We start from the raw sequence: 25,888 nt of genomic DNA on the forward strand, positions 1-25,888 counted from the left end.
TTTGGACAATAACAATTTTTCTGAATGTTTTTGTTTATTTTACAGGGAAATATTGGCTTAACAGGAGCAGAGGGACCAAAGGTACAAAACATTAATCTTCAGCATGAAAAATGTCATATATTTAATAAAAAAAATAAATACATGTATATGTTTTGTCCTTCTAGGGTGACCGTGGAGACCAGGGCATCCAGGGACTGGGTGGACCCCGGGTTTGTAGTTCATTTCTATGTTCAGCTGATTTCATGCAACAACCTTTGCTTGTCTTTACCCTGCAGAGAATATGAATTAATTGTGCTAGCTTGGAATGAGTTATAATCAACGTTTTTTAACTGAGGCTAAGACTCTGTGATGAAGAGATTCATTTGATGCGACTCATTTTTACTCTCAGGGGAAAAAGGGATTGAAAGGAGAAAAAGGGGACAAGGTGAGTTTGTCTCCTTCAGTAATGTATTCTCCCCTCATTAAATTGAAAACTCTTTATGTTGTGCTAAAATTGAATCATTTTTATTTCAGCTATGCATAAGACTGATAATGGTGGTTGTGCATGTAGATGTAAAATCTGTAAACTCTTTTTTTATTATTCTTTTAGGGAGAGCAGGGAGAGAAAGGACCAGATGGACCACAAGGACCTCAAGTTAGTCAAGTTTATTATTAGTAAAAATATAGATGTCACACAAGAACACCTGCTGTTTTCATTGACTGACTTTAAAAAATATAAACACATACAATAAAGTTTTTATTTTCCTTTTTTCAATGGAAAATGAAAACTAGAAATGCTTCTAATCTTGTGCATCATCTTAGCAGAGATGCTCAAATTTTGAAATGAACAAATAAGGAAGTCGCTTTCAAGGTTTTCTAGATCCGATTCTAATTAACATGGTTTGAAGAATTTTTAGTAAAACTTTTGATTCTCAATGGGTAAATTAAAGAGTTAGTCATTTTTCCGGTTCTGTTGTTTTTGATTTGAACTGTTGTCTTCGGGACCAACAACAGATTTTAATAGACTACACCGCTGAATTGTCATAGAGACAGCAAACCAAGTTTTAATAAAAAATCCAGCGTTGACAAGTTGATTCAACTGTTTCCAGGGATTAATTGGGCCAGTTGGATTGAAAGGGGATGAAGGACAAAGAGGAGCCCCTGGAGATCCTGCGATGAGTGTAAGAAAACATAATTATGCATTTAAATAACACAAATTAAAGCGTTTATCACTGAGTTTCCTTCCTTTTGTCAACCAATCTGGCAGATAATTGGCCCACCTGGAAAAAAAGGTGCCAGGGTGAGTCAGTTTCTATCATCTTTATTGATTCTACTTTTTTTAGGTAAAATAACACAATATATTTGCAAGCAGTATAATTTTAACATAAACCCCAATTCACCACTAAGGAAATCTTGGTATTGCTGCTCTCAGCACTCCACAATTAGTTTTGTTTTTCCACTGCTGAGTTTTTGTGATTAAAAATCTGGATAATTTCATTATGTATGGCACATTTCTTCCTTCACTTGTTGAGGAGAAAACACCATCAGTATTCTCAACAAATGCATGCAAAGTTGCATTTGAGGGCGATGCCTCTGCAGAGTGCAATGCATTGCACAGCCATCCACACCATCCAAATTTTGGATGGTGTTTTAATTTGGCCAAGTTCTGCCTGCGTACACCTTGACAAGTGCAGTTCGAATAAATTTTGCACAAAAATCCAAAATCTGTGTGCATTTCACGGAACATTTGGAGATATTTGCAGCAAGTTAACGGAACATGAAGTTGTGGCATTTTGTGACTACACTTTATTTTACTTTATTTTTTAATTTAGCCATTTAGATTGCAAATCTCTTTTTCAAGGGAGTACATGTGTAATTACATGTCCACCATTTCCCTTCCTGTTGCTCCTCCTATTTCCGATCATCCTCCCCCCCCCCCATCTTATGCTAAATGTGATGTTGGGCTTTTTATGACAAGCAATACATTTTGCAGTTGTAGCCTGAGAAGCTTACAACTTCATTTGGGCACTCAGCCTGGTCAATGTGCAATTTGGAGGTGTGTGTGTCTTTCCCCTTTTGAGTCTACTGCACATCAGTCTCTACAAACCATTGGAGATTAGGCTGGAAACATTTTGAAAATAACATTTAAGTAGGTATCAAACTTTTCATTAAACTTGTATTTTTTTATCCATTTTTATTGTCCTAAAATATTCTAATCTTAAATGCCAAGTTTTCATTCACTGTAAACCCAAATGGCATCAACTGCAGCAACAGAATGGATGCTTGAAAATATCAGTGTGTATTTAATTTATACCTTGCTTTGTGAATGGAGTTACTGAGATAAATTAGCTTTACTGTAACCTAATTGGTTTACCATGACTGTATAATGAAAAGATGGGGACACATGTTTATAGTCGACAAGTTTAGTCACTAAAACTATTCATTGATTGGAAGACCCACAGCCTCACGTGCTTTTAAGTTGGCCAAATTTATTTGTCTTAACTGGTTGAAGATGCATCTCTGAGCTGTGGGGAAGTGATGCTTTTGATGTTTTGCTCCATGAAAACATTGCTAATCAATTGTTCAGGGTATTCTTGCACACTCACTCAGCCCTCTGGGTCCGCTTATCAAACACAATTAAGATTTCTCTCATTAAGGTTTGCAGTCGGTTTCTGAATGCTTCAAGGGGACCTTTTTAATGTCAGTCCACAGGGTATCATTTGGAGTGTGGGGGGGGGGTGAACTTTGCCACACTCATGAGTGTGTGTCCACGTTGTGTATGTGAACATTTTCCTCCTACAGGGAGATCTCGGCCCAATTGGTCAAACAGGCCCTCAGGGAATAAAAGGAGAGCAAGGAGAGAAAGGAGAGAAGGTGAAAAGAAAAAGAAATATTGTTTTTGTCTTCATATATTCAAGTAGAAACAGAGGAAATATAAATGTAGTTGTTTTGTTCTGGTTCATGCAGGGAAGTCCTGGTTTTGGGATTCCAGGTCTGCCAGGACAGAAGGGGATAAATGGTGAGAGGGTGAGTTGCTAACACAGTTTTCATCTTGTGAAGCAAAAAAATGTAAATAAATACATTTAAAAAATTATTTTAAATGTTTTGCTATATTTAGGGAAATGTTGGTCTATCAGGAAAACCAGGACCAAAGGTCAGTGAAATTTTGTCGATGTGAAATAAGTTTTTCTTTTCTTTTTTTTCCCACATCAGTTAAAGTATTTGGTAAAGTTGCTCTAAGCACAAGTTTGTACTCATGTTGATTTGAAATATTTTTTACTTCCATGCTTTACTTTGTGTTTGGAAATAATACATTTCGCACATCAGACTTCTTGTGTATTAAATTGAATCTCCCTCAGTAAAAAAATAAATAAATACTGAAAAACATTTGTTCTCCACGCATACACCATATTTTCACAACTTTTTTCAAGCACCATTTGCGATATGAAATGGCCGCTATTATAACAGAACCCACAATGACTCAATAATTACTGATGGAAAGAAAAGGTTGGGTTAATCTCCAAGGGTCTCTCAGTATTTTTCAGGTGGAGAGTTGTTGTTTTTTTTTGAAGAACCTCATTCCCCGTCACAGGAAGCAGCAGATTTTATCAAGGATGCTCTAACACTAACAGCTTGCAATTTAGCTATTACCACCGGCAGACTTTATGATAGTTTATGATAGTCACAGCCTGATGCTTGGAGTGAAGGGCTTAGACAAAGTTTTACCTTTTTATTATTATTACCAGAACAGGATTTAAGCAAAATTCACCTGGTTACCAGTAAATAAATGAATACTTAAATTTCTCTGTGTTTAATACTTGGTTTAGTTAAACCAGGTTTTAAAGTGGGGTCATTTTTAAACCCTTATAATATTTTAAGTATTTACTGAGGTTGAAAACAAGATTTATGTTTTTTTTGTTGTTTTTTTAGGGCAAAGATGGTGCAAAAGGAGAGAAGGGAAGTGTTGGCTTGCCTGGAAATTCTGGAGAACCAGGATTAAGAGGTAAAGATGTAAGTAAGTCCTGTGTGGCTGTTAAACAGCAATTAAAATGAGTTGTCAGTATAATAATCCTGTTCATTTCATTACATCGGATTATTTGTAATAGTGGATTAAAATTCCAACCAAGCACAGCAGACTGCTAGCAATACTCAGGTCAAAGTACAACACTATTTACACCCATTAAATCTTTGTGTTGTAGTGTTTTAACCACAAGCTTCAATGGATTTAAAAATTAAAGGGAGCTGAATACATTTTCTCACCACTCTTTTGAGAACATTTTCACAAAGTCACATCTCTTTCTTCTTCCACTTAACAGTTATGCTCCACTATGTTCTGATGTCAGATAAAATCCCAAAACGTGAATACTTTTGCTATGTGGTGTATTTTAAGTTTTTTTAATTGTTAAAACATGAGCGAATGTCCAACGACATCAACAAAAAGTTTTCACTGAAGTGAAGGTCAGAAAATGTCAACTTTAGCTTTTCCTTGATTTCACGTCCAGCCTGTACAAACAGCCATGTGTCGACACGGTAAATGCTTCAATATTCATTCTTACTTGTCCATATAGGGAGCACCTGGAGCGAAGGGAGAGCCAGGAATGAAGGTACGGTCAGTCTATGTGGTTTCATTTGAGCTTTTAGCATCTTACTCTACTTTTCTGTAGGAAGTTATCAATTAGGACATACCTTGAAATATTGCTGTAAAATATCTATTTTTTGTGAACCTTGCAGGGTGACACAGGGTTAACTGGAGAGCCTGGTGAAAGAGGAATAAGGGTATTGTTGGTTTTTTTGGGGGGGGGGTTGCCTGCTTAAAATTGAGATAAGTGGCAAAAAACACAGATTTGAATGAAAATTCAAAAGTGTTTGATTGCATTTAATCAATCATGTTTGATTAAATACAATCAAAAACGATGGCAGTTAAAGAACAGATTTTTATCCAATCTGTGATTCAGTTGAATAATTAACATGTTTGGATCAAACCTTCAGTTTGCATAGATTTGGTAAAGATGTCAAACTGAAAAAAATGCACAAATAAACGTTTTCCATTGTAAACCTATTTTACCTCAGTTGTTCCTTTATGTTACAACTTTAATTATACTATATCAATGTTTGCTCTGGTTTAAGACTATATCCTAATCAAAAGCTTAATTCTGTTGATTTGTTGTTAATCAGGGTCCATTGGGGTTACCAGGGCGACCAGGTGACCCTGGAGAAAAAGGTGAACCAAGTCTTCCTGTAAGTTGTATTACATGATGGTCACTCCATTTTACTGCGCTCCCAGATTTTTAGTAACATTCAGGCATTTATTTGCCCACCCTTTATTTATTCTATTAAAGGGTGCTGATGGAAAGAAAGGCGATAAAGGAGAGATGGTATGTTTGCGTGTGAACCCCATACCCCTCTCAGTGATGTTGCTGCTTATTGTTTCTCTTTCTCGCTGCTTTCTGATCATTCTTCTGTGTCAGTCATCCTTTAAATGCTGCACAACCTTTTATCCTCTTGTGAAGACATGATTCCTGATTTGATACGATGCTAATTAACTTTGCTTTTTGTGTGTGTCACCCTTGGAAGCACAGTCTAATTTTCCCTTGTGCTGCAAACACTTAGTGTTTGGTGTGACGCCTTAGATCCTAACTGTTGCTTTGTTCCTGTTCTTTTAACGCAACTGGGATTGAAACAAAGGGGAAACCTGGACCCCCGGGAACACAAGTAAGCAAATCTGAATCACTGTTTTATACTTTTTGTTCCTTAAAACATATCAACGTTTTGACAATATTTGCTTTTAATTGTTTTTCTTGGGAACAAATGAGATTTGCTGTCCTGATGATCACCAGGTTGTTGCAGAAAACGGCTTACTGACCAGAGTTATTAAGGTAACAAGAACAGAAAGCATGCAGCATCCTCAGTCAGAACTGAGCTTTTTTTCCATTAGATGATAACCCTTAGTTTTTCTCTGCTGTGTTTTTATCGTTTTCAACAGGGTGACCCTGGAGAACCGGGCCAGCCAGGTCTGAGAGGAGAAACTGGTCTTCCTGGGCCAAGAGTAAGGATTCGTCCCCTTATGTGTCAAGTTAAATATATATATTAAACTAAGCTGCTTTTTTTACAGATATCATTAAGAGACGTAAAGTGAAACTCAAAAGTTTCAATTTATGATGATATCAGGATGTAAAATTGGTGATTATTCTCTAGAGTAATTAAATTCAAATTCAATTTAAAAAATACTCTATTAATCTCAAACTGAAAATAAGTGATCAAAATGGCTACTTTTGAACACATGCTGTGTTTGGTTACAGAAAACATGTTTTTAGGTTAATAATAAATATCGTATGACTTGTAAAGAAATGTCATTATATAACCATTATATAAACTGTAACATAAGATAACAGCAAATTCCAATTGGCTGAAAGATCACATAAAAACATGAGGAATAGGTGGGGCAGGGTTGTGCTTGAACTGGGACAATACATTGAATGTAATCAATATATCACTCATCTCCAGCTGTATATTGTATTTCTGTTTTGTTTTGTTGTTTGGTGCAAAGATGTGTAAACCGTCCTGGAATAAGTTCACAGTTTTTAAGGGATTTTAAAGCATATCAATTAATAAAAATTGCTTGAAATTATTTGCAAACAATGGACAACAACAATGCTAACAGATGCAGTTACATAAATATTTACTTTCAAGAATTTTATTTGATAGCAATCAGTGAGTTTTCTTAAACATTAAAATTTTTTTCCAGGGACCAGAAGGAAAACCTGGATTACCAGGAAATTTGCAGGTGAATTAAAATAAAATTCCTTGTTAACATTCTTCTGTTTGTGGACTTAATCTTAGATTAAAAATGTTTTCAAATATGAAATTTTTTGTTTTGCAGGGCTCTGGAAGAGATGGACTTGACAGCCTTCCAGGAATAAAGGTTGAATTGTTGAAAAGTACAATCAAGAGGTCTCTGTAACTATCAAGAGGTCTCTGTAACTTCTCATTTCACTCAACAAAATAAAAGATGTTTTGTCTTCTGTGTAGGGAGATAAAGGGCATAAAGGTGAACCTGGTCCAGTAAGTACATACAAAATACAATAAATGGTTCCTTTAAGTAGCTCTCAAATTGGTACAAAATTGTTTCTAGATGCACAGAAAGATGTTTAGCAACTAACATGTGACCAATCCACACATAGTGGAAAGATGTCTGCTTTATAAAACGTTTTTGTGAGCTCTATGCATGTATGCATCTATAGACACTTCAGGAGGTAGAAGTGCTGCAGGCTGAAGAGGTTTCACTCGGCACAATCAAGTCAGCTGCAACAACACTAACCCTACTATATGCTATATGAACTACAATCTTAATCTATTTTTAATGGGCAGCTTTTTTATGTGATTTACATAATTTAATATCTAAATTGTGTAATTAGCCATCAATTTACTGTTACTTATTCAGGTCCAGATTGTGATAATGAGATTAATTTTATCATTAGAAACTATTCTTATAAGATGCTGCAAAGGAGAGGAAAGATGTGGTCTAATGATACATAATTGTTGTTCATAATATTCCCATTAAATTTCTATAATACTGTAATATTCTGGTGTGTATGACCATGAAATGGGAATTAAACTGTATTGTGTTTGGTGTTGCATTGTCTTTAAATTGTAGTAAATCAAACTTGGTGAACCCTACAGAAGTTGTGTTTAAGAAACCCTGAAGTTGTATGTACAGTTCAAACCAGATACTTGGAGAATCTGTATAAGAAGACTGTTATTTTTCTTGCTGACATTAAGTAAGAGTAAACTTTTCAGTTAGGATTACATAAATTAATTAAATCTTTGGTGAATGACAGAACGATAAAGATTTTTTTTGTTTTACTTTCTATAAATTAAGTTTACATTCAATGAACATGACAGAACTGAACCAAAACTTAAGCCAAAAACAAAAAGACCCATTGATCATGACAGATGGGTTTACCAAATAGATAAATACCATTATCGCAACAAAATTAAATGTTTTGGGGAAGCTGTCACAGAGTCCTGACTCCGGTGCTGAGAAAATTTTGGTGCAGCATTGAAAAGAGTGTTCTTGAGCAAGGGGGCCTGCAAATCTGAATCTGTTACCTTTGACCCAAAGTACTGAAGCAATAATGCCAGAAAATGCATATAAACTCCTGATTTGGGGAAAAACATGTTTCTTTTTTTTATTATCTCATTCTGACATTTAGCAAACACAATAATTGTTGTTTAAGTAACTAATTTAGAATTGGAAACATTTAGTCAGATTTAGTTTCAGGTGCTTAGTGGACAATAAATTGTAAACTACAAATCATGTTACAGAAAACTGGAAGCTTGGATAAAGCTCTGACTGATTCTGATACGGTTTAGATTTTAGGTGTTTCTCTTGTGTTGACGGGTGATGAACTGATAAGCGAGTCTAAGTCAAGTGCTCCCTTACCACTATGCCATCAACACATCACTCAGAAACAATGTCATATTTTTTTGTGCAGAATTGGTGCATGTTATGGTGCAGCTCAGAGAATCTTAGTGTGTGTTAGGTTTATTTAATCATATTCTCTATGATTAAGCAAGTTTAAAAGAAGTTGTGCGTGTGTGTGTGTCAATGAACAGAGAGGAGAACAAGGAATTGCTGGAATGCCTGGATTACCAGGAACTCCAGTGAGTATCATTTTAAATACCTCCAGATGAAGCTATTGTGGTCAAATTAGGTTCACGTACCGATTGCATGTTTCTTCAGTTAACAGCTAGTGTAATCTCAGGGCATGATGGCCTTTTCTTAACAAAAAGGGTTCAGTTCAATCCAAATGTAGAATTCTATTTTAACTTTTTTGGTTTTGTTTCAGGGGAGACCAGGCATTGATGGGAAGAGAGGCCTGTCTGGAAAGGATGTGAGAAATGCAAGCTGCATTTATGACAGTCTTACTCCATATTTTATGTATCTTTCCCCATGAACTTCAAAAAGTTCAAATTGTTTTTACTCACAGGGAGAAAATGGGTTCAAAGGAGAGGATGGAAAAAAGGTACTTCATACTTCAAAGTAACAATTTTGGTGCTGTTTTATTGTTTTGGAAAAGTGTTAATTTTCCTCTAAATTTAAGGGCGACAAAGGGGATCCTGGTGTTAATGTGAGTCGTTTTGAAGGTGACAAAAACATTATTCTGTCACCTTTAAACTGATGTTCCAACTAATTGTTTTTCTTTTTTAAAGGGGAAAGATGGAAGTAAAGGGGAACCAGGGCCTCCAGGTTCGCCTGGTAGGCAGGTGCTAGTCACGACTGAGGTAGAAATAAAGCCATGCTTTCATTGTCATATCTTAACCCGGAAGCAGATGTCTGATTTGTGAGGCCTTTTAAGTGGTTAACAGTGAGGGATTCAGTTAGAACTGTGCTCCATCATGTTTCATTTAATTCTTTGTTTTACCTTGCTTTTACCTAACTGTGGGTGTATTGATGCAGTGTGAGGTAAAATAGATTTTCTTGTTCAAATATTTCATATATTTTTTAAACTATAAGTAGAAAAGTCTTCAACAATTCTTGAGCATTCAATCCCATCCAAAAACAAACAGCGATTATGTTTTTAAATAGACAATCACGGTACCTTGATTTACATTATTGTTTTATTCTATGTGTAGCAATTTCTTTAAAAGTTTAGCATTTCATTTGCACTATTAGGTGTTTTTTTATGTGTTGTAAACCTTACTAATTTCTAAGTATGCAAGGATTAAAAACAATATTAAAAATCAGGAACTTTCTATGTATGGTTAGCAATGATGTTTGTAAGGAAGAATATATGAAAACATACTTTTTCTGCAACATTTAAAGAAGTTATTGTTGTATGTGCCTCAGATGGAGCAATTTATATGCAGTTAACTTTGAAAAACAAATTAGCAAATCAATTTTGTTGCCAATTTTCGACACACAGTGGCTTCCATAATACCAATAATACTCCCCCAGTTTTTATATATAGGACATGTAGGAAAAGCCACTTATGACTATTTACTAATTTAAGTGGAGCTATCTTTGTTCAGGGCGCCACAATTGACGACATTCGGCAGGCATTTCCAATCCCAATGGGTCCACCAGGAGCTACTGTGAGTTTACTATTTCTATATACACAACATCTTTCTGCATACAGCATGGGGAGCTCATAAATAATTGCACGTCATTTCTGCTGCCGCTTGGCATAATTCATGCATTGCCTGGATAGAATCTAAATCGTCGATGAGCGATGGCTGCATTGTACTTTACCTTAGGTTGAAACTGGCTGTGGAAAATAAAAACAACATTGTAAGCTTGATGTCATGCATATTAGATGCATGCTCAAAATGTCTTGCTTCTCTGTTTCTGTGTGTAGGGTGCACCAGGAATGAAGGTAAGATTGTATGACTGTTCATTGAGGATGGTTCGGGTTAGGCGGAAATATGTGCTTGATGCTTTGTTTGTCATATTTTTCAGGGTGAAAAAGGAGAGCAAGGCCTGAAAGGTGAAAAGGTAGTTACTGATGATTTATATGTGAAAAACATGGAAATGGAAACTGCCATATTGTGCGCTTTATAAACATCCATATCTGTACAGGGGAATGCTGGCGCTTCTGGAAAGACTCTGGAAATGAAGGTTGAACACATGACGTTGTGATTCCTCCTCTGGGACACATTCTCTGGGTTTATGCGATTGAGTCACTGAAAATATTTTGCCTCCATTTTAGGACATTGAAGAAATGTTTGAAAACTTTGGAATAAGGGTAAGCTTTGACCTTATAAGTCTATGAAATTTTTAGCGGTGTGATGGCACATCATCCATTGTAAACAAAGCACTTTTTTTCCCCCCACAGCTGCCTTTGTTGAAGGCTTTGATTGACAGGCTGCTGCAGGATGGTGTAGAGGAACTGCTCCAAGTGCTCACTACATCCAAGAAAAAAGAAAAAACTGATACTCAGACCTCCAATGTCATCACTGAGTACACTGTACGTAATGTCAATCTGGATATTTCCTGCTCATTCCCCAAGAGGCTTCTATACAGCCTGGACAGGAATAATGGAAATGTAATATAAACAACTCAACATTATATCCAAAACATGTTGAGGCTGTAAAGAAAATCAAATGCAAAAGGACATAGGAAAGATTCAAATAATATTCAGTCTCTCTATTCTTTTCTATTACTCTTAAATTCAGCTTTTTTAGTCTTTCGGTGTCTTTATATTTCATATGTAAGAATTTTGTTTTGCTAATCAAATCAGTCATGATGTAACATTGTGAAGAAATATTGTTTTGTTTGGTTTTTTGTTGTTTTTTTTTTTAGAGTTCTTTGAAATTTGACCTCACCAGCAAGCCACTGATAGCATTAGATGATGAGGACAAACATTTAGAGGGCCAGCTGCGTGATCCTCTGTCAGCTGTAAGTATTCAACTTGGTAATGATAAACAAATACTAAGTTATTTTCCTTATAAAATTAGAAAAACTACAAGTTTCTGTGTTAAGTTTACATTCACTGCCTTTAGGCATGAGTGTGATATTACTTGTGGATTTAAACCCTTCTTTTTCCAGGGTGGAAAGATGAAAACATAATTTCAGAGATTCTTCAAAACAAGAACCAAATCCACCATTTAGAACAATGGGAGTTCTCTTTATCACACACACTCAACAGTAGCTGCAGGTCTAGATATATAAATACATTTCCACTGAGATTTCATTAAATGAACCATGATATGTTCCACATTGACAACATGCTTTTTGTTGCCATTAACATGATTAACATGCAGTAGTACTGAAATGTGCTGGAGCCCTTTTATCTCTCCAATTACATACATTCTGACCGTCTTTCATTTTGTTTTTTCTGAAGGGTCCTTTGATTGAAACCGCAGAGGGTCCAACGCTTTGGACCATGACTACAGTGAACGGAGAGAAGAAACTCACCAAATTAAAGGGATCCAAAGGGACAGAGGAAGAAGACTGGGATGGGGACAAAGTGTCTTCACTCAAAATAAATCTGACTCTGGTCAATTCTACCTTAAACTATACCAATGTTGAGGAGGTAGGAACTCCTAATATTCTCAGCATTCTTTGGAATTTCATATTTTAATGCTGCTTTGGGGTGTGACTGGCTGTTATTCTGTTTTCTGTCATTTTTGTTCTTTATGGTTAAATATTATTCAGTTCAATAATTTAATTAATCGGCTATCTGTAAATCACTCTATAATTAGAATTCTAAAATCTACCTTAAATATTGAATTAAAGTAATATCAAAATGCAATTTGATAATAATAAAAAATTATCCATAATTTCTGTTGAAATTTAGTAAATGTGTCTCTAGATGGTCTCAGCGTTGCCTGAAACTGTGCTGGAGACTGTTCTCCTCACACAGGATGACCCACTGAAGAAGAACTCTGCACCAAAGAAGAAGAACAGGGAACATGGGAAAGTAAAGCTGCCGTAGCTTTCTCATTAATACACTTTGAATATACATAAAATACATAACACTACTCAGTTTAATTTAATGCACATATTTAATGGTGCACACTTGCCTTTCATGTTTTAACTCATTCTACACAAAACATAATGATGTGTATCCAATAAAAATATTCAAATCAACTTTTGAAGACATGTAAAGATTTAATCTTGACATCTCGTTGCAAGTTAATGTTGGTGGTGTTGCAGACGTGAGCAGGAATTGGTCACTGAGATATATGCAGTGAAAAAAGTTTAACCTGAAAGATATTCTTAACCCCGAAAATATAACTGAAGAAAAAAATTTTGGCAGTCGATATAATGCAGTCCCTATACATATATATTTTCTTTTTGCCGCTAAAAAGCTTTAGCAACATCAGTACTTCACTTTGCAATAACTCTTGTTTAACAGTAATGAACGGTTTGACTTCAATTAGCCACAAACATATTTGTAGGTGGATTTTTGTCTCAATAACTTTGCATCAAATGAATTATTTCTTTGTCAAAATTCCTCTGAATAAATGGAGAAGAAAATCATTGAGCTAAAACATGAAGCCAGTGGTGTGATTCAAATAAATAAATGTTGGATTATGTCTTGAATATTTTTTGTATTCACCTTGATAATCATTAACTTCTTAGTTGCTGTTAATATCACTTAACTTATCAACCATAATTTTACCAAAATCAGAAACGTTTATCTTTTTTTTCTTTTCTCTCTGACTGTTGACTTCTTAACCAGGGCAAAGGAAATAAAGGACGACATAAGAGGCAGAGACAAGGCCTGGTAAATGTTCTTAACGGGTGTCAAACTAAACATGGAAACTGAACTTACCTTTTCATTTAAACTGACCAAAAACAAAGAAATTAGGGGTGTAACTGATGATGCAAACTACTGTATATTATCAGCCAAGTCAAAGCCAGCTGTGGCAGTTTGCAATTTTATCACCCTTAAAGTCTCAGATAATAGTTTACTTTCTTTGTGTCCAGCAAAAGGAGAAGCTTGTCCATGACATTCATCCAACAACCCTCAGTGGATGTGACATAAAATTTAATGAAAGGAAATGCATTGGTCTGTTTTCAGTCAGCAACTTGAAAACCATGCATCTAATCTTTTGCCAGATTCTATAGATGCAAAACATGAGATGAAATCTTGAGAATTAGTGTCGTCTGATTTTATAGTGAGACGTTTATTTTGTCTGAAAGGTATTAATTAAAAAAAAACAACATTAAAACTATTTATGTTCACTGCAGCTGGTCAGGGAAGTATGGGCTGTTGGTGGCAAATAACCATTTCTAAACTTTAAGAGGCTGTACTTTGATTTTTTTTTAATTACGTTCCCAAAAATATTGTTAGCGTCATCTTGTTGTCTTGCCGTAAGCGCGGTATGCTGCATTATTCCGTCTCGTGAGCCGAATGAATTGTTACACCCCTAATGTCAACTAACACTTCTCCAACTACTAAACGAACTCCTTCGCAATTCTAACATGACATAACATAATCTGACAAGAAATAACAGCTCTTTTAACTACATTTTAATAAACTAGAACTAAATAACTAATTCTAGTTATAACACCCTCAATTAACAGTAGGTTTCATGAATGGTGCCTATATGATATGGAGCATGTATCTGTTTTAATATCTATGTGCTCCCAATTAAAATGTCGACTTAATCGGTCGGTTGCTTTGCAATTTCTTGGCTTTGTTCTCAATCACACAACTGATGTAAATGTTGCTAATTGCTTTTTTTCTCTTAAGATGAATAATGAGCACAAGCAAAAGGAAGAGGAAAATGAGGACTTCTATGACGATGAAGAATATACTTATGAATACGAGGTAGGCAGTGGTTGAACAAAATTAGTAATTCAGTCTCGGTTCAGTTGGAAACTTTCTCTTAAATGTGATGTTGATGATGTGAATTATTTTACAGTTTCAAGCTCAGAGGATATAAAGAGGCTTTTTTCCCCCCTCCGGTTATTTCTGGGGACTCAAAAATATCTGTGCCCACACAAATACTGGAAAGCGCTGATTAATGACACACCCACTACCTGAATTTAATCATTAGGGTTGAATTAGTTGCAGTGCAGCTCGCTGCATCTGCTGTGTATATTTTGCACCAAAGGTGTGCATGTTTAAAAGTTATGATGAAAAATTTTTTGTTTCTTTCTTTGAAATAGGAAGAACTTTTCCCAGACGAACCTGCAGTCTCTCTGGAGAGGACAGAGAAGAGAGAGGTAAATTTGCTTCAAACAGAATGCTCTCATCTATGTCAGCTAGACTGGGTATAAATGTTATGATTCATTTTTAATGCAAAATATGCTCAATGCTTTTTTGAATGCGGCTTGAAGTCTAAATAGATTAATTCCCAAGTCCTGCAGATGAAAACGAAGGACTTTTGTCTTTAGTTTTGTCTATTTGTCTATTGAAACAATAGACAAAAGCCATTGTAACGATATAACTCTTAAATTTAATTATGTTATTATAATCATCTTTATAAGGAGGATACGCTATTCACACAAAGTCCAGACCCGTTTGAAACCTCCAGTCGTCCTCTACCCACCGTCAGAGAAACCGATGCACAGGTAACTACTCATTATGGATAGCATACTGTGTTGTTTTAGCTTGGTCAGCATGCACAAGGACACATCCATAAAATTAAAGTTATCTTTTTGTCCCAAAGAAAATCCCCATATAGGCATATATTATTTTGTTTTTCCCTCTGATGTAGTTGAGGAATGTCCCCTGAGTGTTATTCAGAGAAGGTTAGTTTGCTCTCTAAAAAGTTTTTCAACTCTTGCAAGAAGGCCAGTCAAAAAAACAAGTGTGTTGGCAAAAATATTTTGTGCAAAGCATTGAAACTCCCTGAACTTTTTTTTTTTTTTTTTTTTTACATTTTGCCACGTTACCACCAGATATCGCTCTGGGTGTTCCTTGGGTAATGTGTGATGGATCAACTCAACATATTACACAATTAGTGAAAGGAAAGTGATTGGGAGTACCAGGGTTTTCGACCTCTCCCCTGACTTACCGAAACAGGGTCAAAAGACCCTGAGTCCAAACTGACGACTCTGATGGCTCAAATTAGCATCCCTTCTTCAATTGTAAATGTGGCCATTGACCATCAGGCCAGAAGGTAGGAGTGTGAATAGTCCATGTTGGGGGTGGGTATCTATGATACCTACAGGAGATCAGATCTCCTGTAGGTAATGCTCTTCAGTTTAGTTTTGAAGCATACATGAAGTGTTTTTGGAGAGATGTGACCTTTTGCAGCTGATCCATGATGTTGTGCTGCATTATCCAGGTCATTTTGCCAAATCTACATAGAGTTTGCAAAACATACAATTTGTTTCAAGAAATATGCAAAGGTTTTTCTAAAAGAAATTAGTAATGTTTTTCTTTTAAATAAAGCTAAGTGGGTTTAAAATGACAGTTTAGAAATAAACTAACCAAATTAATTGTGTTGATCCACCTCAAAAAAATCATGCAAAAAGTGTAAGCAAAAGAAATCTGGGAGACTTTGCACATGCAAATTTGCATGCAGCCTTTTGTGCTGTGGAGGATAAATAGGTGACTGCTTCACCTATTTAGTTCACAAGAACTAATGGCATTTATTTCAGTCATAATCTTGCGGGGGGTGACTAAGGTTCCATCACTATGTGACAGCTGGTCAGCAAACCTGACAAACATGGAAACATTTATCAGGCATGCATTGGGGTGCAGGAGAGACGGGTGGACTTCCTGGTTGAGCTTGCAAAAGAGTTCGGTAACTCTCATGTGAGTGAGAAGAAGGCACACAAGGAGAAACTGCTTCGGCAACAACCTTCCACACCCAGCTCAGGCAAAAGGGCAAAGTGTCAGGTCAACCATCGATGCAGGATGCGTGTCCTGAGGTCGAAACATCATCAGTGACCCCTCACACCCTCACCATGGACTGTTCTCCCTGCTGCCCTCTGGAAAGAGGTTCTGCAGCATCCGGTGCAGGTCCACCTGGTTCCGAAACAGCTTTTTCCTACTTGCCATCAGACTGCTGAGCTCTTAACTGGACTGCACTCAAAAACTGGTCTCCACTTTATACCTTGCACATGTACAGAGCTAAATAACTTCTATTTTACTGTCAGTCCTGCACTTTATATTTTATATTTAGATTTATATTCATATTTTATACTGTATTTTATTTTACTCTGGAGTAACCTCACAACATTGGAACCTCAAACATTGTCCTGAGCCGTATGCAACAAAATTTCGTTCTGTATACACCTTGTGCATGCAAAATGACAATAAAGTCAGTCTAAGTCTAAGTTTAAGGAACAATTGTGCAACTGTGAGATGCGTTGAGGCCATTAACAGGGTACTTATAAGGTAATGGCCTTATTTACAGAACAAAAGCACCTGCTAAATAAAAATCCTTCAGGTCAATCGACCCATCTCTGGGGTCCAAAGGTAGAAATGTTAAATGACCTTTCTCTGGTACTTCCAGTGTTAAATAAAAATGTGATAAGTGAAAGCTTCACCTGAGTGAAAGCTCTGCAGAAGCCATTCTGCTGCAATGACTGCTCGAACTGTTCAGAAGTAGATCTGTACCAACTTTGCACATCTGCAAAGTTTTTACTTGTTCTTTTAAAAGTTGCTCAACTTCAATCAAATTGGATGAAAATCAGCCATAAACATCAAATTTCAATACTTAGTCTGGACTTTAATTGAGCCATTCTGTCTGTACATTGAGTCCTGCTGGAAGGTTCATTTCTGCAGCAGTTTCCTGCTGAATCTAATAGTTTTTTTCCCTGCATTTATCATCTGTCTTCCCACCAACTCTAGTCAACTTCCCTGATCTTGCTGAAGAAAGGCATCACCGTAATATGATGCTGCCACTATCATGCTTCACATTGGGAATCTAAAAAGGATGATACCCTTTAGTTTTTTGACATGTGCAGCAAAACGGTCAAGTATGGTCTCATCTGAAAAGAACGCTTATTCCAAATATTTTCTTTGTCCCTTACATAGCTTGTGGGAGACCTCAGCAGGACTTTCAACAATGGCTCTCTTCTTGCAAATCCTAGCTACTACCAGTGCTACTTTTTATTTGTCTGACTAAAATGTCAATAAAATACATTGAACCTCCTGAATTTAATGTGACAAAATATGAAAGTTTAAGCAGTCTGGATCTCTTGTATTGCTGTTGCTATCTCTTAAAGAATTCCATGTATTGACTTTAAATTACCTCCTTCTACTATTGTGGATGAATGGTTGCATGTCTCTGTATCTTAGAGTGTAGAATGACTTGACTTAGAATTCGGCCCTAAAGACTTGTGACTTGACTTGTACTTGTGTTCTAGGACTTGAGTCTCTTAATCTCTCCGTCTCATGTAATCAGAAATGAAAGCAAGTTGCCATTCACTTGGGCTATTGCATCATTGCAAGGTTACTTCCAGTTGACGATATAAACAAAAGCACTTCCTGTTCTTTGACCTTCTCTCTCATTTACTCGATACACTCTTTGCCTTTCTCAGCATGCTACACATCAAAACTTTACATTTATCACAGCTATATATTTTCTGCACTCTGCAGCCACCAGTTACAGGATGATGCTCTGTTGCATCTTATTTCTTTATACCTGAGAGGGATTGAAATGAAAGCATGTTTGTAATGCTCCTTTTTGATTTTGTTCTTCTCAGATTATCACAACAACCACGTCACCTTCTTCTCCATCTCTGGATAGTGTAGATGAGGTAAGGAGGGAAGCTCGCTGTTTCATTGTTTATTCTTGTCCTCCACAGAGCAGGGAGCGGTTAAAAGGGATTTCTATTTAAGAATCTGTTTCTCAGAAGCATTACATAAAACCTACAGTTGGGAAGGAAAATGGACAAATTAGGATCGATTAGATTCTGATGCGACTTACTTTTGCTTAAATTGCAAAATAGGCTTTTGGGCTTGAATGGTGTGGGCCTTTTTAGTTCTAATTGCAACATTTTTACTCAGTATGGTGCTTCACTTTTGTGCTGTTGCATTCACATCCAAATTTTAAGTTTGTTCTGCTTGTACAACCAGGATGAGGTGACACTGCCCACTCCTCCGGTAGCAACAGGAGAATCAGAGAAGGTACGATTTCTATTTTAAATCTTATCAACTTATATTTCACCTGGATGTTTCTTCAATCTTTGCATGCCTTGGAATGCAAAACTTTCCTTCATACAATGATTTACAAAACTATTTGTGCTGCTTGAACATTTGACATTTTTATAAACCAATGTCATTTATTTAGATTTTATGTAATGGACCACCGAAAGTAGTGGGTCATTGTGAAGTGGAAGGCACACTAAAAGTAAAAGTGAAAAGTGCAGAATTTTTTATTTTTTGAAATAAAATAAACTTAAATGCAACAAAATACATTTAGCAGTTACTTAATTAGTATATAGAGTTTATTGGTTTGAAATCTAGCATCAGGAAGACCAAGGAACACATCAGTATTTTTTTTTTTTAAAAAGCAAACAAAGATTTTAAAAAATTCTTTGTTTTCTTGCACTTCATTATTATGTGCTGCTTTGTGTCATTGCCTCCACATAGATCTGAATAAATATACATTGGTGGTTTGTGTTTTCTAACATGACAAAATGTGAAAAACTTGATTTTGCTAGATACTAACACCAAAGAGGCATGTGGGATTGCTGGCATCATGCTTTGTTCTAAACATTTCACCAGTTTAAACAGTGCACATATCTATGTATTCAATAACGATGCACAAACGTTTGCCATGGGACAAGATAGCATTTTTGAGCAGCATGCATTTAGAGTAATTTTTTTAAAGCTTGCTTGACATAGAAATGGCACAAAACTGTAAAATATAGAGCTTATAGAATTTTTATATCTTATTATATTTGGTTAAAAAAATCCTGAGTTACTTTTAATACCTCTCTCTCTCTCATTTTTTTTAAACAGGAAATCTCTTAATTCCCCAGAGACTACATACTATAAAACTAGTCACTGGTGAAGATTCCTGAACCTGAGCAACATTTCACAAGCGGGGACTCCTTTCCATACAGAGATAATGATCCAAATCTATGGCCTTAAAAAAGGTCTATTTTTGAAAAAGAACATTTTAGTGAAGAAAACTTCATGTCTATTCAGTTAATCCAGCACAGCCTCCCTTTCTTGGCCTTTTTAGACTCCAAATTGATTTGTTCCAATGGCTTTTAGTAATTTAGTTTTCTCTTTACCATGCGCTGACAATTTCATCTACTATCTTTTATTTCAGAATTTAAAAAAAATATATATATATATATATTTATTAAAACGGGAAAAAAGTTGCTTCTCTAATTTTCAAAAGTGTTTAAATAAAAATGACATTAAGTGTGTTTTGAGCCGTTCTGTAGATAGATTCAGCACTGTTTCCACTGGTGAAAGTTGTCATTACTTTGTGTGTTTTTAACATCCATGTGCATGTATTTTTAAGTAAAAATGTTTAATACTATGAGCCAGTCTGTGTCTTTTTTACTTTGATTATTATCAAAATCCACCACGCACATAAAAACAACAACAAGTCCAAATGCTTCATCTACCAAACACAAAAATCAACTAAATTTTTTTTGTAGGTATCTGTTCATTTTCATTTCCATGTAGACTAGGTTTTATTGGGCCACATTAAAGTTTTCCAGACAGATGCCAGTGCTCCTGGAATCATGTTCTTTGGATAGACGAGCCTAGAATTTAATCATTTGGACAACAGAAGTATGGAGACTACCTACAACTTTCTAGAAAAAGAACATCTTAAAAGCTGTGAAGCACAGCGTTAAACTTGCCGTGCTTTACGACCTCAATGAATTCAAACATGCATTGTCCTTGAGGAAAAAAATACGAGGCCAGCTGTACAAAAGGAGGAAAAATTTAAGATGCAGCAGAACTGGATCCTGGAAGTTGTCGTTAACCCAAAATCATAACAGTAAATCTACCAAAGCTTGACTGACTAATTGGGAAAAGTAAATTTATGGGCCAAGTCGAAGCTGAATGTTTTGATCCCATTGAGATGCTGTGGGGTGACTGGAAACATGCAGGAAAATCCTCAAACTTCTCAGCTGAAACGTGAAACGAGCTTCATTTTTTATTTGCAAAATTTTCTTTTCCAAAAATAACAAAAATGAATTGTGAACATTTCTGAATAATGAACTGAATATTAAATGAAGTGCACTGATTTATTTTTTCACATGACTGCACATTATCATTACAATATGAAGTTTGCTTATTAAAGGTTTTGGTCACATTACAGGCACCTCAACCTCGAACCAGAGTGAAAAGAGACACCTTTTGGTATGACTCAACCGTAAGTTTCAGCTGGTTTTGTACAAAGAAATAAAAGATAAATGAAAGTTATTAATAGTTGAACAACAGCAATGGCTTTGCATTGCAGGTATTTATTCCAGGTGCTCCAGGTGGAAGAATTCGGATGAAGGAAATGCAAGAAGTAATTTTCTCATCTTGTTCTTCCTTTAAAAAATTCATAGTTTCAAACATGAAAATGCAATTTCCTGGTCACTGTGGAACGAGAATAAGATTTCCCACCTATTTTACTTCCAGAATCCGTCCTCTGGAGCGCAAGGTTACAGCAGCTGGAGGGTAAGTGTGTGATCAGCAAGGCACAAAACACACTCTTGACGGGTTTCTGAATTACTTTTACTTATAAATACATTGCTTTCTGCTTTTCTAGAGACGAAAGCTCAACGCTCAGGCACATGCAAGTAGGGAGAGGCAAAAAATGGGAGAGAAAGAGATATACAGTGATGCAAATGGAGAGATAATGTTTGGAGCAGATGATCTGACTGAAGGAGTAACTGTAGCAGAACCAGATGCTGACCCTGATCCAGTCTACGAGGTGGAGGAGGAGAGGAGTGGCGACTACGACTGGGAGACGGAGGAAGATGTTGATCGCGAGAGAGAAACCGAAGAGGAGCTGGAGAGGCAGAGAGAGAAGGAGAGGCTGGAAATGGAGAGGGAAAGGGAAGAGCTGGAGAAGGAGAGGGAGGCCGAACGTGAGACGGAGAGAGAAAAGATGGAAGGGGAGAAAGATGTGGAGGGGGAGAGAACAGAGCAGGAAGCGGAGAGAGACTTTGAGAGGGAGAGGGAGGAGTGGGAAAGGCAGAGGGTGGAGATGGAAAGAGGGGGAGGTTACAGTGAAGAAACTGGACAGCCATACCCATATCCTCCACAGTACTTTTTTCTGAAGGTAAAAACCCAAAGGTGACTCACCTAAGTATACTAATATATTCACTCTGCGAATAATAGGAAAAGTTTGTGTAAAAGTAGTCATTTGTGGAAATTCATCCCATTAAACATTATTTTATCACAAAATGTGACAAAGTTTATGGGCCACATACAATAAGGATTGGACTCTTTTTATGTTTAATCAAGATGCAACAGATGATGTTCACACTAATGATTCAAATGAGGCGTGCTTCTCAATCAAAAATTTCACCTGTTAAACATTAATAAAGAAAAAACAGTTGAAGCAAAACATCAGATTGTTTCTAGACCAACAATCTCAATTTTACTTCAACTATCTAATTTGTTGCTCAACTGGTTAATGTAATTAATCTAATTAACGATCAAAATAATTTCCTCAGTTTCCTGCACAATATATTAAGTCCCAGTAGTGATATTTTAATTGCAGAGCATTGCTTGAAGGCGATATTTAGTTGGGTACATTCACTGTGTGTGTCAGGCATTGACACTGCATGCGGATAAATATTTAGCCAGGTGGATGGACTCCAGTTCCTCTTGGTTTTTCAGGAAAATGGGGTAAATCATAATCGGTTACATGATTGTAATTTTTAACAATAGCATAACAAATATTTTCTTGAAATTGTTCAGTCCTATTGCTGGAGTTTCAGAATCTGTGCAGATTGTAGCAACATCAGATGACTCATTTGCCAACACAGTGCATGTACTTTTCTGAATTTTGAATGTGTTGTGTATGTTTAAAATGAAAACATTTAGTTAATACTTTACATCGATCCATTAAATTGAATCATTTCTGTGACAGGGGCAGCCAGGTGAGAATGGAAAACCTGGACCAAAGGTGACTACTGGTTTATTTTAAGATTAAAACGACGTTAAGGATAACCTATAATACAACACATAATGTATAAATACTTAGATGTGTCCCAGTCTTACAGGTTTAAAAGTGAAGCTGGTTCAAAATCATAAATTTTGAATTCTGATGAGTTAATTGACCTTTTCCACTCAACATAGCAGCAAAGTTTAAAACTATATGCATAACTTTGACCCTGTGCACATTTTGTTGTATTTTTCTGCAAGAACACTTTAAAATCATAATTTGAGGCCTGAAATTAAAACATTCTGATGATTATTTGGGAATGTTTAAGCAGTGCAATCAAAATGATGCAACGGTGCATTCTAAAAAAGTTTAGCTTTGTGGGCAAATGCCTCTGCTGTTTACATTAAACCTCCATTGATTCGTATTAAATTGTCGCTCATATGAAAAATGACTGTGGATATTCAGTCATCTGAAGATCAGTGAAAATAAAACATTATGAAAACGTTCTAGAAAACATCCTTTTGATTTAGTTTGTGGTTCTGTTTTGTCTTTTGCCTGATCGTTGTGATCGACCAATAATGTGAGACAGAGTTCAGCTGCATCCTGCAGAAAACTGCTTCCTGTTCCCTCAAGCGACTTTTCTATTTTCTGATTACTAACCGCATGAATGTTCTGTTGATTGACATTATGTAAAAGAAAAATGACAGTTCATCAGGTGGCTGTTAGGGATATTTTAATCAAGACCAATTTAAAGAGCCATCACTGCCCTTCCTGCAACCACAGAGATGGTCTAATTAATAACGCATTGGCTTTCTTTAAAACATACAACGGTAGTGTTTTTATTGATTCAAATTAACAAGGTTTAATTGTAACCACAGAAATGTCAAGACAGAGAGCCTTAAAAACACATTTTGTAACATTACAACTACAACCACAAATCCATTTCTTTAGGATTTTATGTGACGGACCAGCACCAAGTATTGTACAACTAGAAGAGTAAATAAAATGTTGAAATTCTATTTACTCTCCCTTTCAAGGGGGAGTGTATAGTTTTCAAGGCACCGTAGTTCTCGGTTACGATTGACTGAGTCATTGTTATTATCACACAGATTACACTGAAATCCCATGTTGTCATCATCATGGGAGCATGAAGCAAGGTCAACATTTGCTGAATGAAATGTGCCACCAGTTCATAAAATGATCATGGCTGCCCCGCTGCCGATCCACACGGCATCAGTAAATGACATCGGAGCTCGGGGAGAGCGTCTCTCCCGTCTCGCCTGTCAGTAACGCCATTTGAATCCAGGCCTTTGATGTCTCCTCTGCTCTACTTCTGTATGACTCTGAGAGAGATTAAAGCAGGCATTAATAATTCCCCTTGTTAAACATGCTGACAACCCTTGTTTTTTTTATGTGAAATTCCTCTGCGTTTGCTTATTTGGCTACTGTATAAAAGTTACCCTCCAATTTATTTCCCTAACCATGATGTTCTGATGACATTTCTTAGGGGGAAATTGGTGAAAAAGGACAAAAGGTAAAGTTGTTAAAAATGGTAGCCGACTATGTTTAGATGATACATATTCACCTGACTTTTTTTTAAATTTTTTTTTTTTTTTAGGGTGAGCCAGGTATTGGTTATAGAGGGCCAGAGGGCCAAGCTGGTCCCCCAGGACAAAAGGTAAAATTTCACTCCTTATTAAATAGAAAACAAACAAATATTATACCAACAATTAACTGATAGCTTACTTAGAAATTCTTGGAAAACCAATCAGTCCCTGCAGATTGGTTTCTTTAACATTAATTTTAATTGACTTTGTTTCTCATTGCAGTTTTAATTCAGGGAATTAATTGGTCCTGTGACTCACTCCCGCATTTAAATCTGTGCTTGAGCTTTTCCTTTGCGAGAACGACTTGAACCGAAAGCAATTATTCAAATGTGATAAAAGAGCCGAATAATCACATTACATGGAACAAGGGCCTACCTGAGTGCTTGTCTTCCAAACTTTCAGTTCTTCTCAGCATTTTTAACACGCCTCAAATTGTCGCCTCAGGGTGAGCCAGGTGAGCCAGGACCTCCAGGAGCGCAGGGCATCCAGGGTATTAATGGAAATGCAGGAATACAGGGTATCCCAGGACTCAAGGGGCCTCCTGGAGATACAGGAGAGCCAGGCAGAGAGGTAAACAATTATATATTAAGCTTCAAAAACACTTCAGAGAAATCCAATATTCTCTTTCATTCCGGAATGAAATTAGCTCAAACATAGAAAAATACAGAAAATATGGAAAGAGTTATTCTGTTAAAGCGTTGTGTGTTGTTGTAGGGTGAACGGGGTAAAAGAGGGAAGAATGGATTGACTGGACCTCCAGGACCTAGAGGTGCACCAGGACCTGATGTATGAAGAAACTTTCCTTTTTTTAATTTCTCTCTTTTACGTTAATTTTAGTCATTGCAAACAAACAAACATGTTTATCAGTTGTGATTTTTTAAAAATCAATTTTAACAATAACAAAAAATTAAAGTTGTATAACTGCACAATTAAAGCTGACAAAACATTCATTAAAGACTTTGGGGGATGATATTTAGGAATTTAAAAAGTTCAGAAGATGCTAAAAGTAGTTTAAAAAACAAAACAAAAAAATACAGAAAAGCAGGGAGCTGGAAATGTTGCACTTTGGGAAATGTTACATCCTGGGCAGTCAAGACCTAGATCTTCATCTTCATCTCATTTGGATTCTATGCAGTGACTTTAAACAGTCAAGAAACTTCTCAAACATTTTCCAGCTAAAAGTGAAGACTGGGGCAAACTTTCCTTTGAGTGGTTTTGAAGACTGGCAGATGGCAACAAGAATCATCTCAGTGATGTTATTTCAGACAAAGACTTGTCCTTGCATTTGGTTTTAGGTAGAAACACATTCATTCTGTGCAACCTTGCTTGTTTAAGGGCTATCAAATCACTTTATTTAAACAAGATGAAACATTAATATGAGAAAATTTCTCATTGGAAGGATGAACGTTGAATGTCTACCTTTATAGTTTTTGTTTTCATGTAAAATCACCACTGTTTTAAGGAACATTTTAGCCTTTTCATACTGTTTCGTCTGATTGCCTGAACAGAACCAAATTTAGCATGTTCTCTTTGAAGGGTCTTCCTGGAGTACCTGGTGTCAAAGGAGAAAAGGTAACAACTCTGACCTAAAAATGTTTTTTTTGTCTTACACATAATGAGTAAGTTTATGGCGTGTTTGATTTCTTAGTCAAAAGTTAGAATTTCCATTGTTGAAGTCTTAAGAACTCCCTGCACAGAATTCCCATCAGCTGATACTCGATGTCATAGAAAACATAAAGTTAGCATTTACTTTTCACATGCACTTCCAATTCTGTCTGTGAACATGTTCCATGTTTGAATGCATAAAATGGAAC

The 25,888-nt window shown here is 36.2% G+C and overlaps 1 protein-coding gene across 7 annotated transcripts in view; it reads left to right on the forward strand.

Moving 5' to 3' along the window:
* Nucleotides 1-25,888, forward strand: part of col7a1l (collagen type VII alpha 1-like) — an 80,305-nt gene that overhangs the window by 43,413 nt on the left and 11,004 nt on the right. For 4 of the 7 annotated variants that reach the window (XM_028043690.1, XM_028043691.1, XM_028043695.1 and 1 more), the window contains 50 exons: nucleotides 46-81; nucleotides 165-209; nucleotides 389-424; nucleotides 590-634; nucleotides 1,089-1,160; nucleotides 1,247-1,279; nucleotides 2,782-2,853; nucleotides 2,947-3,006; nucleotides 3,098-3,133; nucleotides 3,910-3,990; nucleotides 4,548-4,583; nucleotides 4,711-4,755; nucleotides 5,155-5,217; nucleotides 5,319-5,354; nucleotides 5,665-5,691; nucleotides 5,817-5,855; nucleotides 5,963-6,025; nucleotides 6,725-6,763; nucleotides 6,860-6,901; nucleotides 7,009-7,041; nucleotides 8,596-8,643; nucleotides 8,829-8,873; nucleotides 8,970-9,005; nucleotides 9,084-9,110; nucleotides 9,193-9,264; nucleotides 10,012-10,074; nucleotides 10,338-10,355; nucleotides 10,439-10,474; nucleotides 10,559-10,597; nucleotides 10,689-10,724; nucleotides 10,815-10,946; nucleotides 11,282-11,377; nucleotides 11,823-12,014; nucleotides 12,294-12,401; nucleotides 13,167-13,211; nucleotides 14,184-14,261; nucleotides 14,603-14,659; nucleotides 14,924-15,007; nucleotides 18,098-18,151; nucleotides 18,471-18,521; nucleotides 20,683-20,736; nucleotides 20,824-20,877; nucleotides 20,991-21,029; nucleotides 21,121-21,636; nucleotides 22,453-22,488; nucleotides 23,975-24,001; nucleotides 24,086-24,145; nucleotides 24,519-24,644; nucleotides 24,789-24,860; nucleotides 25,611-25,646. In XM_028043690.1, the coding sequence (XP_027899491.1) occupies nucleotides 46-81; nucleotides 165-209; nucleotides 389-424; nucleotides 590-634; nucleotides 1,089-1,160; nucleotides 1,247-1,279; nucleotides 2,782-2,853; nucleotides 2,947-3,006; nucleotides 3,098-3,133; nucleotides 3,910-3,990; nucleotides 4,548-4,583; nucleotides 4,711-4,755; nucleotides 5,155-5,217; nucleotides 5,319-5,354; nucleotides 5,665-5,691; nucleotides 5,817-5,855; nucleotides 5,963-6,025; nucleotides 6,725-6,763; nucleotides 6,860-6,901; nucleotides 7,009-7,041; nucleotides 8,596-8,643; nucleotides 8,829-8,873; nucleotides 8,970-9,005; nucleotides 9,084-9,110; nucleotides 9,193-9,264; nucleotides 10,012-10,074; nucleotides 10,338-10,355; nucleotides 10,439-10,474; nucleotides 10,559-10,597; nucleotides 10,689-10,724; nucleotides 10,815-10,946; nucleotides 11,282-11,377; nucleotides 11,823-12,014; nucleotides 12,294-12,401; nucleotides 13,167-13,211; nucleotides 14,184-14,261; nucleotides 14,603-14,659; nucleotides 14,924-15,007; nucleotides 18,098-18,151; nucleotides 18,471-18,521; nucleotides 20,683-20,736; nucleotides 20,824-20,877; nucleotides 20,991-21,029; nucleotides 21,121-21,636; nucleotides 22,453-22,488; nucleotides 23,975-24,001; nucleotides 24,086-24,145; nucleotides 24,519-24,644; nucleotides 24,789-24,860; nucleotides 25,611-25,646 (3,276 nt within the window). The remainder of the gene's footprint in view (nucleotides 1-45; nucleotides 82-164; nucleotides 210-388; nucleotides 425-589; nucleotides 635-1,088; nucleotides 1,161-1,246; nucleotides 1,280-2,781; nucleotides 2,854-2,946; nucleotides 3,007-3,097; nucleotides 3,134-3,909; nucleotides 3,991-4,547; nucleotides 4,584-4,710; nucleotides 4,756-5,154; nucleotides 5,218-5,318; nucleotides 5,355-5,664; nucleotides 5,692-5,816; nucleotides 5,856-5,962; nucleotides 6,026-6,724; nucleotides 6,764-6,859; nucleotides 6,902-7,008; nucleotides 7,042-8,595; nucleotides 8,644-8,828; nucleotides 8,874-8,969; nucleotides 9,006-9,083; nucleotides 9,111-9,192; nucleotides 9,265-10,011; nucleotides 10,075-10,337; nucleotides 10,356-10,438; nucleotides 10,475-10,558; nucleotides 10,598-10,688; nucleotides 10,725-10,814; nucleotides 10,947-11,281; nucleotides 11,378-11,822; nucleotides 12,015-12,293; nucleotides 12,402-13,166; nucleotides 13,212-14,183; nucleotides 14,262-14,602; nucleotides 14,660-14,923; nucleotides 15,008-18,097; nucleotides 18,152-18,470; nucleotides 18,522-20,682; nucleotides 20,737-20,823; nucleotides 20,878-20,990; nucleotides 21,030-21,120; nucleotides 21,637-22,452; nucleotides 22,489-23,974; nucleotides 24,002-24,085; nucleotides 24,146-24,518; nucleotides 24,645-24,788; nucleotides 24,861-25,610; nucleotides 25,647-25,888) is intronic. The other 3 variants (XM_028043693.1, XM_028043692.1, XM_028043694.1) reach the window with 3 other exon arrangements.

This window comes from Xiphophorus couchianus, chromosome 17, assembly GCF_001444195.1.
Source record: "Xiphophorus couchianus chromosome 17, X_couchianus-1.0, whole genome shotgun sequence".
Taxonomy (NCBI): domain Eukaryota; kingdom Metazoa; phylum Chordata; class Actinopteri; order Cyprinodontiformes; family Poeciliidae; genus Xiphophorus; species Xiphophorus couchianus.